The sequence below is a fragment of the Sinocyclocheilus grahami genome, unplaced genomic scaffold (assembly GCF_001515645.1).
Source record: "Sinocyclocheilus grahami isolate Dianchi unplaced genomic scaffold, SAMN03320097.WGS_v1.1 scaffold40.1, whole genome shotgun sequence".
Classification (NCBI taxonomy): domain Eukaryota; kingdom Metazoa; phylum Chordata; class Actinopteri; order Cypriniformes; family Cyprinidae; genus Sinocyclocheilus; species Sinocyclocheilus grahami.
The window spans coordinates 233,178-250,125 of NW_015505219.1; the positions used below are offsets into that span (position 1 = coordinate 233,178).

At 41.2% G+C, this 16,948-nt stretch overlaps 1 protein-coding gene across 1 annotated transcript in view; it reads right to left on the reverse strand.

Moving 5' to 3' along the window:
• Positions 1-705: 705 nt before the first annotated feature.
• LOC107582150 (NACHT, LRR and PYD domains-containing protein 3-like) overlaps positions 706-16,948 on the reverse strand; it is a 26,204-nt gene continuing 9,961 nt past the window's right edge. Inside the window, exons 4-7 of the mRNA XM_016267878.1 lie at positions 2,184-2,357; positions 1,830-2,003; positions 1,430-1,476; positions 706-1,347 (exon numbers count right to left, since the gene is read on the reverse strand). Of these exons, the coding sequence (XP_016123364.1) occupies positions 800-1,347; positions 1,430-1,476; positions 1,830-2,003; positions 2,184-2,357 (943 nt within the window). The 3' untranslated portion in view covers positions 706-799. The remainder of the gene's footprint in view (positions 1,348-1,429; positions 1,477-1,829; positions 2,004-2,183; positions 2,358-16,948) is intronic.

The following is a 16,948-nucleotide window of genomic DNA, read 5'->3' on the forward strand; positions in this document are numbered from 1 at the left end:
TTTATCTGTATGACCAAGAATGATTAAATAATTTAAGGTCTGTGTGTGGTTATCAGGAAAAAAATGCAACTGAACACGTTGCCACATTTGCCGACATTAGAAGGTTAAACTCTTTTTACACCATCCCTGATGGGAGTGGTCAATGTTCCTATCCATTCCTATCCAATTGCAGACCTATGGGAAATTTAGGAGCAGCATGTTAGGCAGTGCACTCCAGTACCATCATCAATCATCAAATGCTAGAATGGAGTTTCATCCCTCCAGTAGAGTTCCAGAGACTTGTAGTATCAATGCCAAGGTATCTTGTAGCTGTTCTGGTGGCACATGGGGTCCCGGCATTGTATTGTACTGAGAGACTTTATGGTGTTTACCCATCTGTATATATGGAAACGGTGTATGTGACATACCTAAGATTCCCTAATATTGTTTTAACCTAATTTTGTTTTTATTGTGTTTTCATAGAATGTGAATTGTAGACTAAGAGGACATAAGTCATGTCTGAGAAACCGACTCAATCTATATTTTCCATGTACACTAATTTGAAGGAAAACAATTGTTACAAAGGTAGTTTTCCAAAAAGTGAAATGTTTAAATTAAAATCCAGACATGGATGCTACTACACAGTCAGACATATTTGGTTTAAAATGTTCATCAGTGGATAGTTCAGTATTATCTGCAAATGACAGGAACTTGACAGAAACGTGCTATAAAAAGAAACCATTACATAATTATCTTACATATATTTTTCAAGGTTGAAAAACAGAGCTAGAGCTTTGAGAAGACATATTTGCAAGTCAGTTTACAGTTGTTTGTGTGGAGTCTGACAAAGAGACACTGAAGAATCATAAATACCAAGTCCACCATAGACTGGTTCAGTGAACATAGTGTTGAATGTGTGTAAGTGTGTGAGTGTGTGTGTTTCAGAAACACTGTAGAAGGACAGAGTGCCGGCCGACCAGTCCAGATACACTCCTACTTTATTAGAGGGAGGCGACGGTGGAGAAATGTAAATGACCTCATTGTTGTGCCAGGCACTGAATCTATTAAAGGAGTAGTCCAGACTCCAAGACTTCTCATTGCATCCAAACAGACAGTCATCACTCTCTCCTTTTCTGCTGATTCCTTTATACGCCACTGATATAAAAGCACCTCTACCGCTCCATTCAGCCTCCCAGTAACAGCGTTCAGACAGACTCTCTCGACAGAGAACCTGTGAACATCTATCAAATCTGTCTAAATGATAAGGATAGGGCTGTGGTTCTTTCATATATGTCACCTTCCTGTTCTCTTCAGACAAAGATAAACAAATGTCTGCTGTGTTTGGATCCAGTGAGAGATCACAGTCATCTGAACACAAGAACAGTGATTAGCATCTAAAATTACATGTGAATGTGTGTCTGTAAAAAAGACATTAGCAAAGAGTACCTACATTTCCACAGTCCTGGTGTGATTCTGAAGTGTTCATTATGGTCCAGACTAAAGGAACACAAATAATGAAACCAAAGGGTCATAATTAGTTGATATATCTATCTATCTATCTATCTAACAGCACCATACAGTGCCTCAGCTGATACCATGGAGATGATGCTTTTCTGGTGTGGAGTGCACATGCAAAAATACTGCAGAGAGATATTGTTACTTTGTAAAACTGCATGGAAAAGCCAGAGGAGACTAAAGTAAATTTCATGTGCAATTTAAGTTACTCTATGAAAATAATTAATTAAAAATGCATCATAACCCAATAGTTATGGTTTTACAACATTAATGTGGCTAATATGATCACCCTAGTCCTTAAACTGTACATTTAAATTAAATTATGATTGACATACTTGAGTTTTTGCAGTGTGCAATTTGGATCATTGCGTCTCTCAGAGAGCAGCTTGACTCCTGAATCCCCTGGGTGATTGTAGCTCAGATCTAGCTCTTTCAGGTGTGATGTTGTTGATCTCAGTGCTGAAGCCAGATAACAACAGCCGACCTCTGTCACCATACAGCCAGATAATCTACAAACAGAAAGTAATTTGATTTTGGATTGTGTACCAGTATTTTCCCTTTGGTTTGGTTATGAGCTCTTATTGCCTGGACCCTGATGTTGTAACTTGCTTTAGAATTGATATTGGTGTTCAGCCTTGAGTATGCTTTTGAAACCACAAAAATTATTGTTTTCAAACACTTCTAAGCACCTCAGTATCTCCAGGTGACAGTTTGTAGTCTTCAGTGCATGAGAGATCAGCTTTACACCTGAATCCTGCAGGTCATTGTTACTTAAGTCCAGCACTCTCAGCAGGGAATTTGATGACTGCAGAGCTGAAGTTACAATTTCACAGCACTGACCAGTGAGATTAGAGTCAGCAAGACTGAAAGAGAATGAAATACAAATTTAGGAGGGAACAAAATTGTTTCAATAATTAAAGACCAAGCTCCTACTGTCACGTGTATGTTCCTGTTGAGTTCCTGTTTTCCTTATTTGGTCCTTCCAGTTCCTTTTCACATTATTAGTATCACCTGTTCCTTGTTATTAGTTATCCCCATCACCTGTCTGCCCCTTGTTACCTACCCTATTTAATTCTAGCCCGTTCTGTTCTCCCTTGTCTGGAATTGTATGTTGATGTCTTCTCCTCGTGCTACGTGTGATTCCCTGTGACAAGAATAAATCCCTTTGTTTTTTACTCCTGGTCTCCTCGTTCCTCGTTCCGCGCTCCTCACACTACCACCGACCGTGACAGAATCCCAGACCAAAAAGTGACAGTAAGCAGCACCCCTTTTACCCGTGTTTGATTTTCAGTTTTTGAATAGTGTTTTTGTTTTGTTTTTCCATTCGTTTCTCCCCGTCCGAATGGAGGACCGAGCGATGTTAATCTGTTCCAGATCGGGATAAACTACCATCGTCCCGCGGAGCTCCCAGACACCACCAACCTCGGCTGGAAGGAGGGAGTCATCCGGTGTCTGGAGAGTTTCTGATCCCGATCCGGGACCCATCTGCCGGCCGTTCCTGAGTCAAGTAAGACGGCCGTTCCTCAGGCAAGACCGCCGGACGTTAATGTGGCAAGCCCGCCAGACAATAATATGGCAAGCCCATTGAACATTAATATGGCAAGCCCGACATACGTTCATGAGGCCCCAATGTCGGTTCCAGCCCGAGTGCCTGCTCCTCGTAAGCGCCTTCCAGAGCTCCCTCCAGTGTCTGCTCCAGTCCCAAGACTCACTCCAGTGCCAGCTCCTCAGAAGCGCTTTGCTGTGCCTGCTCCTCCAGAGCACCCTCTAGTGCCAGCACCACGTCAGCACTACCCTGATCCCCAGTTCAGACCAGAAAGGGCTCCTGTTCCCGAGTATAGCCCACGGAGGGCTCCTGATCCCCAGTTCAGCCCAGTAAGTGCTCCTGTTCCCGAGTGTGGCCCACGGAGGGCTCTGGATCCCCAGTTCAGCCCAGGAAGGGCTCTGGATCCCCAGTTCAGCCCAGGAAGGGCTCCTGTCCCCGAGGAGAGCCCACGGAGGGCTCCTGATTTCCCGTTAAGCCCAGGAAGGGCTCCTGATTTCCCGTTAAGCCCAGGGAGGGCTCCTGATTCCCCATTAAGCCCACGGAGGGCTCCTGATTCCCCGGCTCCACCATGGCAACCTGAGTCCCCTGTTCCGCCATGGCCTCCTGAGCCCCCTGATCCGCCATGGCAACCTGAGCCCCCTGTTCCGCCAGGGCCTCCGGAGCCCCCTGATCCGCCATGGCAACCCGAGTCCCCTTTTCCGCCATGGCCTCCTGAGTCCCCTGTTCCGCCATGGCCTCCTGAGCCCCCTGATCCGCCATGGCAACCCGAGTCCCCTGTTTTTGTATTTTATCATCACTACTATTTATCTTGGATCTATGACGGAGCCTGTGGGTCTTCCCTCAAAGGATTTTAACCCTCTGGGGTCGAAGCCCGCACCAGTGCATTCTGTCTTATATTTTCTTGATGACTGTGAAATTAACTAAAAATACTATTATTTTTTATCATACAGATAAGAATAAGGTATCGTTTGAAACTGCAAAGGGTCTACTTTTATTTGTGTATAGTCATTATAACAACAAAAGAGTGTGCTTTTGTAAAATAAACAGGGTGCACTCTCTGCCGCCTCGGTCTCTGTCACCTCTCTTCACAGGTACGTAAATAAAACAGCCTGAATTTCAGCGAATACTTGCCTCAAAGACACAAGAAATATATGTATAGAAAGCTTGAAATGCCTACTTTTAAATTAAGTCTACTGAAGTCTGCCTACTTTTTAAATTAAATGAAGTCACGTCCAAAACAAATATTCTCTGATAAAGTAATCCATATGAAACCAACGCTATGTCCAGTTTTTCCTGTCTCAACTCATTATCTCTAATGCGATCACGCCCACGAGTTGATCACGCTCTTCAAATTCTAAAGATCCATGTGAGACGCGCGACATGTAAACGCCCACACCACCCCTGTAAACAAATGTGAAGAGTTCATCCTGGCTACTTTCTGTTTCTCGTAGAAGACATGCTGAGAAGAATAACCCAGAATTTACCTCAGAAGAAGAACACAACGCGATGCGCCGCGCCGATTTATCCAGTGGAGGACATCATTCTGATGAGTAGCCTAAGATTACTTGCATCTGTTGTTATTGTGTACACATTTTACTAGTTAGACTTTTCCCAAACTATAATTCCTGACTACATGTATGAAATATGTCATTTCATTGTTTCATTGGAGTAAATGATAATGAGCGACACCTGCGCCACTCACTGGTCTCAAGTCCCACGGAGGAGCTCCGGAAGGATAAAAGGAGGAGTGATGACAGTGAAGGACGAGAGAGGACCAGGCCTGGATTTTATGTTGTTGTTTTATCCGACAGTCGTTTGTGAAGGGCTGCCGCTTTTACTTTCGTTTTGTGTTTGTTTATTTATTAAAGTTTTGTGTTTGAATGTTCGCCGGTTCCCGCCTCCTTCCCGATTCATGAACTTTGTTACATTGGTGCCGAAACCCGGGAGGAAGGAGGGACACCCTGTCAGAGAGCCCTCGCTGCTGAGGGGAGTCGCGGTGCTGAGGAGATCGGGCAGCAGGAAGAAGCAGAGACCGCCAATGGCTGCCTGAGGCGGTGGTGCTGGAGCAATGGAAGACGTGGTGGGATGGAGGCCTCGCTGCCATGCTCCTGGGTCGAGGAGGGGTGGCTGCCATTCGAGAGGGAGTGGAGGAGTCGGCGCTGTTCACCAAGAGGCCGGAGCCTGCTGCCGTCCTCCATGTTTGGGGAGGAGCAGGGAACGGGGGACTCGCTGCCGGCTGCCCTCGACCGGAGTAGCCATCGCCATCCGCCAGGAGGCGGAGGAGCGTCGGGCCGTCCACCAAAGATGTCCAGTACCATCGAATGGCACCGCGAGTGAGAGCCTCTCAGCTGGTTGAGGACCAAGCGACAGTGTGTCCGGGAACCAGACCGAGAAGTTTTTTTTTTCTTTTCCTCTGTCCCCTCTCTCGTCTGTCTCTCCTCATCCTTCCGTCTCCTTTTCTCTCGCCTTGTCTATGCCGCGGCCACCGTGATCGGCTCCCCCCAGAGAGGGAGGGGGAGTAGAGTGCAGTCTCGGGAGTACCCCGGCCTGCAAAGGGGCGCTGTGAGTATGTGACGAGTGGGGCGGGGCCGAGAGCCGTGGGAACGGAGCGAGGCCGGTGGAGTAAAGGAAAATGAGCAACACCTGCGCCACTCACCGGTCTTGAGTCCCACGGAGGAGCTCCGGAAGGATAAAAGGAGGAGTAACAACAGTGAAGGATGAGAGAGTGTTTGTGTTTGAATGTTCGCCGGTTCCCGTCTCCTCCTTCCTGATCTACGAACTTTGTTACAAACATATAAAACCTCAATATATAAAAGTAGTACGAGTGTTAACACTATGATATTAGAGTCTATGAATGTTTGGCACAAAGATGTGTTACTGTTCAAGTCTCAGTGTTAACCTTCACTGTGTATATTTTTATTATACTGTGTTGTAAATAAAATACAAATAATAATGAAAATACAAATATTCCAAAACCCAAATTATTTTACTCTCCTCTTTCCTACCTGCCTCAGTCACTTTTATATTGATAGCCCATTATGGGAGGCCCTTTGTCTCTCAGGTGTGAATCACTAAATATTCATGGCCATTGTCACTCCATCGCATATGCCTTTCTAACACAAATCATGTCTTACAAAAGTTAAATCAATATATTGTTTTCAGTGAATAGGACAATTTTCACATCCTTTTGTAGCAAAAACTCCTGTCTACCACATCCAGTTCTCAAAAGTCTTGTGAACAAATATTCTGTATGTGTTTTATGGCCTTATTTCAGTGACTTAAAATTTTAGTTTTTCACTTACCACTGGAACACAACAACTTTGTTTTCTCAAAAACACGAATATGTACATTCACGCTGCTCACATATTATTGTAGCCCAGTAAAACTATGTAAAACTCATTAATGAGCATGTTTGGAACAATGTACAAGTTTCATAGCTCTGTCAGAGCACAACGGATACGCTGGCCCTCATTGTTTCAAAGCCCAGACACCAAACTGATGAAGGCCAACTTCAGCTAACAGCTAACTAACACATAAATTCTGCATCTGTAGTCCCAAAAAAGGCTCATCACTGGTCAAAGTCTACAAGTCAGCTTGGTGGTTCACAGGCTTTACAGTAGGTAGGCAACAAAATGCCTATTACTGCTGTGTGTACAACCCAGTCACATGTGAAAATCTTTCACAAAATCACCACCAGGTGGTGCAAAGGGACAGTTGACACCATTGCTCAATAAAGATTCAAATGTGGCATTTCCACTTGTAAACAAAGATTAAAATAATGAAATAAATCAGTAGTAATAATTATAACAAAAATAAAGCATTATAACATTTGATCTCAAATTATTCATCATATAAATGTGTAATGTTAAGTGAAGTGGGGCCAAGTATGGTGTCCCATACTCAGAATTTGTGCTCTGCATTTAACCCATCCAAGTGCACACACACAGCAGTGAACACACCCGGAGCAGTGGGGGGTTTGGTGCTTTGCTCAATGGTCTCACCTCAGTTGTGGTATTGAAGGTGGAGAGAGCACTGGTTATTCACTTCCCCCACCTACAATTCCTGCCGGACCTGAGACTCAAACCTGCGACCTTCGGGTAACAAGTCCAACTCTCTATCCATTAGGCCACGACATTTTGTCCATGAGTCGATGAACTACACTAGCCTGCCACCGGCTGGCGAGAGTATCCGCTTGCAGTCGGGGCGGAATTAAAAGCGGAGATGTCAAGTCGGACACTTTCTGCTCCCGGTAGTGATGCTCTCGCAGTGTTTGCATACTCCCATCACAGATGAAGTTAATTAAATGCAATATTTGTCAAATAGGCCTACACAGACGTTTCAGAAAAGTTTTCATGAGCAACAGAAACACTTTTTATATACTGCTTAATACAGCGCCATCTATTCATGAATAAACACCAATAAAGTGGGGGTATTTTATCAGGGTTTTTTTTTTTTTAAACGTGACTCAATATAACAGTGCGACTACACTAAAAATTATTTTACTGTTATAAAAACACAGATTTGTGAGCATTATTGGAATTGAATTGTTAGAATAAACATGCAACACACGTTGTGCTTGTCATCCCAGAATCTAACCAATGAGAATAAAGTGTGTCGTCATCAAGGCTTTCGCAGCCGATTTTGAACAACTGCAGCGCCTGACCTAGGCGGCTGGTCTCGTTTTGCTCTTGCAGTACTTTGATGGCACATGTGATCGTAAGGCGGCTGCAGCGCCGAACAAAGTCGGACAAATTTTCTAGTGATGTTACGTTCTGTTCCGAGGCTTCGGAGTGTGTTTCGAGAAATCCTGGCAGATTTCAGTGAAGCACGTATCGAGGCTTGTATCGCTTTAGAGCAATTACGTCATTGACGACGTCCAAAGCCTCACTTGGCCTGACTGGTTCAGGAAGCGGTTCGAATCTTGTAAATGCGCAGTCCTCTGCCCTGTTAAACCCAGCCACTAGGGCTGCATGATTGTTAGAAAACACTCTGTCTTTAGAATGGTTCTAGATGTTTTTACCCCTCCTTTTTCTTTTCCTCTCCCTCTCACTCGCCCTCTTCTCTCTGTTTCTCTCTCTCTCTTGTATGATGTTTTAATGTCTCTTACTCATATTCGAGGTATGCATGCGCACATGTATACATTAGCTTTTCTTGGTTCAAATGCCCAAATAAGGAGATGAATGCTAGGACTACAAGGGTAAAGGGGTTCGTGCTGAACTGTGAGGCGAGTTCAGCATCCTTCGCCAAAAGTCTATTCCTAATATGTCCATGTTTTTCTGTACATGTGGCCATTTTATATAAACACATGTTCTTGGCCAAAGATCCTATATGTGTATGTCATTCATATCCTCATTGGTTAAGAGGGTGAAACTCCCCTCGACATATGCCTATATAATATCTTTATTTCTATGAATAAATTGAAGTATTGAGAATACATTTGAATGTGTGTTTTCTTGCTTGCCGGCTGTATCTACACTTTAAGGGACTGAGAAGATTTCACGGTGGCAAAGAGAATTTACAGAGGGACCAATTGTTATTCTTATTAACAATGATTAATCAAATGCGATTGTCATGCACATTTTGTTAGTAATGCCGGTTCTGTAATCAGCAGGAAATCATCATCACGTGCTTTCAGATGGAGCAGAATTTACTACAGAGCCGTAGTTCACTGACAAGTTACACAAAAAAAATATTTTATTGCATTCGATTTATCGTGCAGCCCTACCAGCCACTTTCCAGTTTTAGACTAATAATATTGCCCCTCCTGCCTATTATGAGCAAAAACTTGATTTACACACATATGATGGCCCCATTCATTTCAAGCCAATATGTTCATTACACAGTTATGTTACATTATGTTATACAATCATTATATACCACTAGAAAATACACATTATATTCATATAAATAGATTAGTCTGGATTTTTTTTCTTCACCATTATTTCTAAGCCTTAACTGGCACAAAATACAGTGTATCACAGATCACATCAGGTCATCTGTAATGTATCTGCTTGTTTTACACTCTTTGGCCACCAGGTGGAATTGTGAGCAAATGAAGCCTCAAGAAATGAACCCTTTTGTGAATCACTTGGCTGAAAAGCTTCAATGCTTCATGAGGCTTCATCTCGCCTCGAATTTTCGGTAACACTTTACGTGAAGGGGTGTGCATAAGACTGACATGACACCTTCATAATCATGACATGACACATGTCATGAATATGAAGGAGGTTTTATGCATGTTTATGACAACTGTCATTAAGTGTCATTCACTCAGTTATGTAATTTTTAATGCAAATATGACATTATTTGACCTAACCATACCCCTACCCTTACCCCTAACCATAGCCCATAACAAAGACATCTCAAACAATGTCATCTTTGCATTAAAAATTACATAACTGAGTGAATCATAACCAAAACAAACAGACCTTTAACTTATTTTATGGCATCTTAAATCACAGTTTTTATTACAAAAATTGCAATTGTGTGTGAACTGCATGTCTACAGATGCAAACTATATAAGAGCTCCAATTAAGCCTTTTCCATTTTTTCCCCATAAAAACCATCAATCACTTCACAGAGTGTTGTGTTTTCTCGTGTCTCTGCAGGAGCCGAGGGCTGCATGGGTCCAGTGGTCATGCCCCCAGGGAAGAAGGCCGAGGGCCCCAGCAGTGGGAGTGTTGCGCGGGGTCTGAGTCAGCTCTACCAGGACACCGAGGCAGCTGACCTCTCTCTGGCCCTGTCTGCCTCCCTCAGCCGGGCTGAGGACGAGGAGCTGACCAGCCTCAGCTGGCTGCACGAGAGCACGGATCTTCTGACCAGCCTGGGCCACTCGGGCCTGCGCAGCGTCAGCCCCCTGCAGGACGCTAACGGTGGCCGCGAGCCCTCCTCCTCGCCATCGTCCTCCCCTGAGCCCAGCGAGCCACCCTACCATCTGTCCACGGGTCCCAGCCGCAAACCGCCCTACTCCTTCAGCTGCCTCATCTTCATGGCAATAGAGGACGCTCCCTCCAAGCAACTTCCTGTCAAAGACATCTACGGCTGGATACTGGAGCACTTCCCCTACTTCGCCAGCGCCCCCACTGGCTGGAAGAATTCAGTGCGTCATAATCTGTCGCTAAACAAATGCTTCAAGAAGGTGGATAAGGATCGCAGTCAGGTGAGGGCTTGTGTTTCTCTGAGGTTAACTGAGGATCAAGATGTAACAGAGCCGCTTGTTTTATTGGAATGCACACTTTCATCTTTCTGAGTGATTTTCCATCAATAGTTCATCATCCTGATGGCTTTTAAATACTTCAGCCAGAGGCATTCACATGTTCTTGAATGCTTTTCCTTTCCATCTACAGTCTAGGAGTTATGGAAACTTAGCTTTTACCTTCATTATTGGGCCAATTGGGTTCATAATAAAGAAAAAAAAAACACATTTGCCAACTTCTTCGAAATGTACTATTTATATTCATGACGTTTTCATATGAATTTGACAAATTTTTATACCAGTTTTAGTAACTTTTTCAATTAAATTTTTTTGAAAAATGTCAAGTTGTACTATGCTAATAGCATTTTCCTTACACGTTGAACACATAATCTAAATAATTATTTCCAAGTTTTTAAATATATTTTTAATATGTAAATTTAATTATTAAATTATGAATCAAAACAGATTAATTAATTAATTCATAAATATCATTAGCACATGACATTTTTACAGCCAAACCTGTCATAAAAAGGTCTAATTATATGATATTTCGCACAGTCGTTAGGGTCTGCAGGGGTCTTTTCTATGATATCATATCCTGTTTAATGTTTGTTTGTTTTTTGCATGTTGGTTGAACCACATGAATTTTGTAGGTCACATCACATGACTTTGCAGACAAATGTTTTTCAAATATTAATAGCAGTGAAGCAGTATTGTTAAAATATTTTGTATTCTCTAGGAGGTAATAATAAGAGGTTATGCCAAACTACTTAATATTTTTTCACATTGTCCCCCACAGCAAACAAAAAATGTTTACAATAATAAACAAAATTAGACAAAATAAAATAAACAAATAAATTTTTATACAGACATTAAACGTCTCAATGTATGAATTGCATTTTAGCATATTTTTAAATAAATGAATAAATAGGACAGTACAAACGAGCAGCTTGTCACTAACCTATTAAAGCAGTATTAACCTTAAATCAAATTCCAAATATAATTTTTGACAGATGAGTTCTAAGTCAACAAAGGCTTATTATTTATGGTTTGTTTCTAAGAGATTTTATGAATGTGGGCTGTGGATATGTAAACAAGTCCATAATTATAATCAAACTATAGTACAACTGTAATCAATGCGTGACTATAATCAAAATGCAATCATGCTTTTTTTGTTTAGATATGACAAATAACGTTAAAATCGTACATTGACATCAAAACAGATGAAAAGATTAACAAATAGCTCTGGCTCTGCTCTGGCAGTGTGTGTTTGTATTATTATGTATATGTGCTCCTGTAAGAGTGTGTTTGTACCTGTCCTAGCTGTCATCCTGTCATTTGGTTCTTAACTACGACCAAAAGAGTTTTCCATGTATATGTATTCCCATAGCAACCTAGCTGTAGTTGACATGAAAAGCATGCTGTTTCTGTAGCAACAGCAAAACTGATTGGCTGCGTTGCTATGTGTGTGAGTAGATCTGTATATGTGTGTGTGGGTAAAATGTGGGAGCATTTCAGAGAAGTGGCATGAAGCACAGTGATCTGTTTTGATGGGTAAAGTTCAGGTTGCTTGACCAGTTGTATCATATTTCACCGAGTACAAAATAAAGTAAATCTCTGGCAGAAGACCAAACTAATCTACTGAAATTGACATACAACCCTTCTAATATAGACTGTTATATTCAGGCAACATAGGCTGGGATATATATATATGGGTTGTGATATGTAGGGAATTAACTGAATTAAATTTGAATGTATATGTGTTTAATTTAGTTTCATTTTCCAAATGTTTTTTTGTTCTTTTTTTGTCAAGATTTTTTACTTAAAAGATATGTTGGTCTCTCAATATACTTAAATCATTAATAGCCTCTTTTGATTTGTTTAAAAATGGTATTAAATCTCACACACTTCAGAAGGGTGTGTGAAGGAGAAGGGCAAACTAGTGGTTTAACAGCAGACTAAGTATAATGATTCACAGTGTGTTACTCAATAGCAGATGTTTAGACACTGAATGCTGAGGTAGATCAGTCCCAGCTTTCTTACAAGCCTCAGTCGTCAAAGATCCAGCCAAACACCACAGGTTGAAGATAACAAATGTGTCCGCACTTCATTTTTTGCTTGAGTACTAAACATATGCAATTTTCAGTGCTCTGTGTCTGTGTGTGTGTCTGTTTTAAAGGAATCATAATTTACACTTTTTAACACTTTTTTCCCTCCCTGAAGTCCACTTATAATGTTAGTCAAGGTTGCTTAAGCCAAAATCTAATTTTACATAACAGTTTTTACCCTCTGTCTGACACTTTTAACTAAGCAGCCTGTTTTTTGTTTCTGTACCTTTAAGTATTCTGTATGCAAATGTTATAATTATTAACCCAGGGGTGTCCATGATGCTTGGAGAAAACATTTTGTTAATGTTCCCAATCGTCTCAGTTTAGCTGGCACACAACCCTCCAAAGCAGGCTCATGGAAAGTCATTCTTCATCCAGGTTTTTTTGAGCCAATCACGTGAGCTGTAAAAGCCATGTGGCTAAACACTCCGAAAGCTGCAACATTGTGTTGCAAGAACGCTGATTGGTTGATGGCACAAAAAGAATGCACACAGACGGTCCCAAATCCTTAAAGTGGCGACTGTCCATTACATACTTTTAGAGAGCTTGGCAAAAACATCTACTATCATGTAATGAGTAATTTGCTGTTTTCTATTTTGTAAGAATACGTGGCAACCTTTGAATCACTGTAGATGGAGATGCTTTTCAGGTCCAGATGTTGTGCACTGTAAAAAAAAAAATAAAAATAAAGACTGCGATTTTAACGATTGTAACTGTAAAAATGCTACAGTAAAAACCTTTTAATTGGTTAACGGTAAATTCCCCTACTATATACAGTGAAAAACTGTATTGGACATTACATGTAATTTTACGGTAATATACAGTTTATGAAAGTGGAAAAAGAATGTATAAGTTACAGTGAAAAAACGTAAATTGACATTCCCAGAATGTCCTGCTTTGCATTTCACATTTAATTTTTTTCTTGTAACTATTTCTTAGTTTTTTTCTTATCAGTTGTGTACATTAGAGTTGTATGTTACATCTAATGTTGTTAAATGAATGTTTCTTGCATTATTTCAGTTTCATGTGTGATACCATTATGGTGTTTGGTGTTTGTGTGAATGACACGGTGCACCTTCTATATATCTTAGTATTTAAAAGCTGCTTGTGATGGGCTTTGGTTCATCATGTGACTTTCTCATCACCACCTGCTTTTGTTGGTTATCAGTGTATTACAAAGGTACAAAACAGATTTCAATACTTCAGTAGGTCGGTATATTAACATTTATATCAGTTAATGAAATACGGTTTTTAAATGTAAATGTAGTTAAATCTGTAAAAAACTAAAATGTTGCTTCCATATTTTTTTACGGTACATTTTCTTACAGTGGTTGTTGCAGGAGGGAATTACTTCTAACCAGACAAACCTTGACCACTCTCTTTGTGCAGGTGTACTTCATACTAGGGTTGACCTAAATACTGAATAAGCATTAATATAATATATAGGGTGTCATGTCTAAATGAGGTTGTGTCAATAGAACCATGAGGATTTCTGAAGAAGCCATTATTGCAGCTTAGTTTCCAAAAGTGGAAAATCCAGTTTTCCATGATTTGACCCCTTTAACATTCGTGAAAATGTGTGTATACTTTATAAGCCATGAGTAGAAACCCTCTCTTTTAACCATAGGCAATCATGTATTCTGGCTCTCTGAGCGTAGAGTCTGTGGCAGAGAGCTGCTTTCCTCATTTACCACGGTTGGGAAAGATTAGCACATGGGTCTGGGCTGGTTTTAAAGCGCCATCATTGTCTCCATGTAGACTGAGATACTCATGCCAAACCGTCCAACCATCCCTCTCTTCTACTTGTTGCCTTGGAGACCAGTGAAACCACAGGTGCATGTCTGCTCCTCCTCTGCCTCCTATAGAGAGGGGTCGTGTGGCTCTGGCAGGCAGGTGAGCTGGAGGTGTACCCGGATGCCGTGCTGGAGCTGGTGAATGATGTACGTCAGTCTGTGATGTTGTTTAGCAGACGTGTCGATAGCTAATTGAGGGCAGATGGAAGACTGGTGGGGGAAGTTATGAATTAAGTCATGGGGAGTGTATTTGAATTACCCTGCACCCCTGGTGGAAACGGCATGCTGGGCCAATGGCTCCTCCAGCAGTGTGAAAAACACAAACACACACATAGATACATGAAATAAAGTTGCTTCCCCCAACCTTTTTGGCAATTGCCAGCTTGTCGGCCCGTCTAATCAAACCTTTCCCTTAATTGTCTTGCGTAGTGTGTCGGTAAACACTGCTGATCATTGCTATAGCGTCTGTTCTGTAACTACGATAATATCAGTGTGCTTTCATCATCCCGTCTCACTTATTTTTGTGCTTAATTCGAAAGCCGAGATCAAAGCGGCACAGTTTGAATTTCATGCCTTGTGTGAGTTGTGTTTTTTGGTAAAGGGAAATGTGGATCTGGAAGCCCCCTGATGGAGGGCAGACAGCTTAATTAGGTGGAGAACGGCTTCTTTGATCTAAAAATATATGCCAGTGTTTGCCTGTTGAGGCAGTTTTAAAGGTGCCTCTGTATTCACTAGACAACGAGGGTCTCGAGTGCTAAGTCTAATCCTCCTCCCCACTTTTTCTCAATACTTTGCAAAAATGTACTCGGTGATAATGTACAGTTTATTTAAAAACAAACTTTGAAGGTTCTTGAGAGCATCAGGCTACAGTGAGTCTATTTCAAATCTGCGTTTAGAGTAGGGCTCTTTAAGACTTTAGTACCAATTCCATTTTAGCCCACCTTGCAAGTAAAAGTCCTTGCACACCGAGTCCGAAATTTTCCTATGTGTTTTTTCGTATTCGTCATCCTAAAAATTTGTCATGCACAGAAACCTTGGACACGGTTGCGAAAAAATGTGCAAAACAATACAAAATGGAGACTTCTAGCAGTGAGGATGATTTTGTTGTCCTCTCTCCTTAAAAAGATAAAAAGAAAGAGGAAATATTGGGTCCATCTAATGCTGAGATTGCGTAGAGAGGAGTTCCACCTCATCAAGGAGCTGCAGGATTATCTCGAGCAATTCAAAGTTTACTACAGGATTTTGATGCTTTGATAGCAATACTAGAGCCACATATTTAAAAGAAGACCACCAGTTTCCTTGAACCAATTGTTTCTGAACAGAGACTGGCAGTATGTCTAAGGTATGGACACACACACACACACACACACTGTGGCATCGGAAAGGTATACGCCAGGCATTGAAACCAGCATACAATTTTGGCTTTCGCTTCTACGGTGGCTCTGAATTGTCAAAACACCTCTGAAAATGCTTGCTACGGATGCGAAAAACGCAGAAAATCGAATCCGATCCGAATTTTTGGTAACACTTTACTTGAAGGGGTGTGCATAAGACTGACATGACACCTTCATAATCATGACATGACACATGTCATGAATATGAAGGAGGTTTTATGCATGTTTATGACAACTGTCATTAAGTGTCATTCACTCAGTTATGTAATTTTTAATGCAAATATGACATTATTTGACCTAACCATACCCCTACCCTTACCCCTAACCATAGCCCATAACAAAGACATCTCAAACAATGTCATCTTTGCATTAAAAATTACATAACTGAGTGAATGACACTTAATGACAGTTGTCATAAACATGCATAAAACACCCTTCATATTCATGACATGTGTCATGTCATGATTATGTAGGTGTCATGTCATGATTATGAAGGTGTCATGTCAGTCTTATGCACACCCCTTCAAGTAAAGTGTAACCAAATTTTCTAACCAGAATACATTGCTTTTAACAGGCGGCAGCCGATCTTTGCAGTGCCGCATGAAGTCGAACAAGCCTAATGGCAACATGAGGGCTATTTATATCAAACAATCCAGGTCATATGACAAGAACCAACCAGTGAGAACATGACACATGAACCAAAGAACAAATCAGAACATAACACACAGACAAGGGAATCACATGACAGAGCAAGGACCATGACTAAACTCCAAAATAAAAGACATGAGAGCAATGAACAAGAAACACAAACAAAACCCAAACCCCACGTTACAATAACTTTATTGTGGGGGTGGAAATACTGCCATCCACAGTGTCTGATGACTGATGAGTGTTTCAAATGTACAAAGGAGGTTTAGGCAAAGAGCTGTTTTAGAATGAATGCCTCAATGTGTCCAAATAATGTCATTAATTCAAAAATCCTTAAACATTAAAATAATTTTACGCAATTAATGCAAAGATACTAAAGCACAATTTATATTGTAAACCCTTTTCCCGATTTTGCCTCTGTTTCCAGTCAGATCATTTTAAGTTTTGAGTCCAATGATTCAGTAAATGAAAACTAGGCTGTTTACATCACAAGGCACGTTTCCATTACCCTTCAAATTGCGCAAATAGAAATTGCGAATTGAAAATACGCTTAATGGAAACACGCCAATTTCGCAAAAACTCCCATATATTGCAAAAAAGTTTTTACACTTGCATGAGGTGGTTTTTCAGGCAATGCGAAAAAGGAATAATTCGCAAAACTGCAATGGAAACGGCTTTTTCGCATTTACAGGTCACATGGCGTATGTAAAAAGTCATATGATCATTCTTCAATGTACTATAACCTCCAAGAAACACTTCATAAGTGGCCG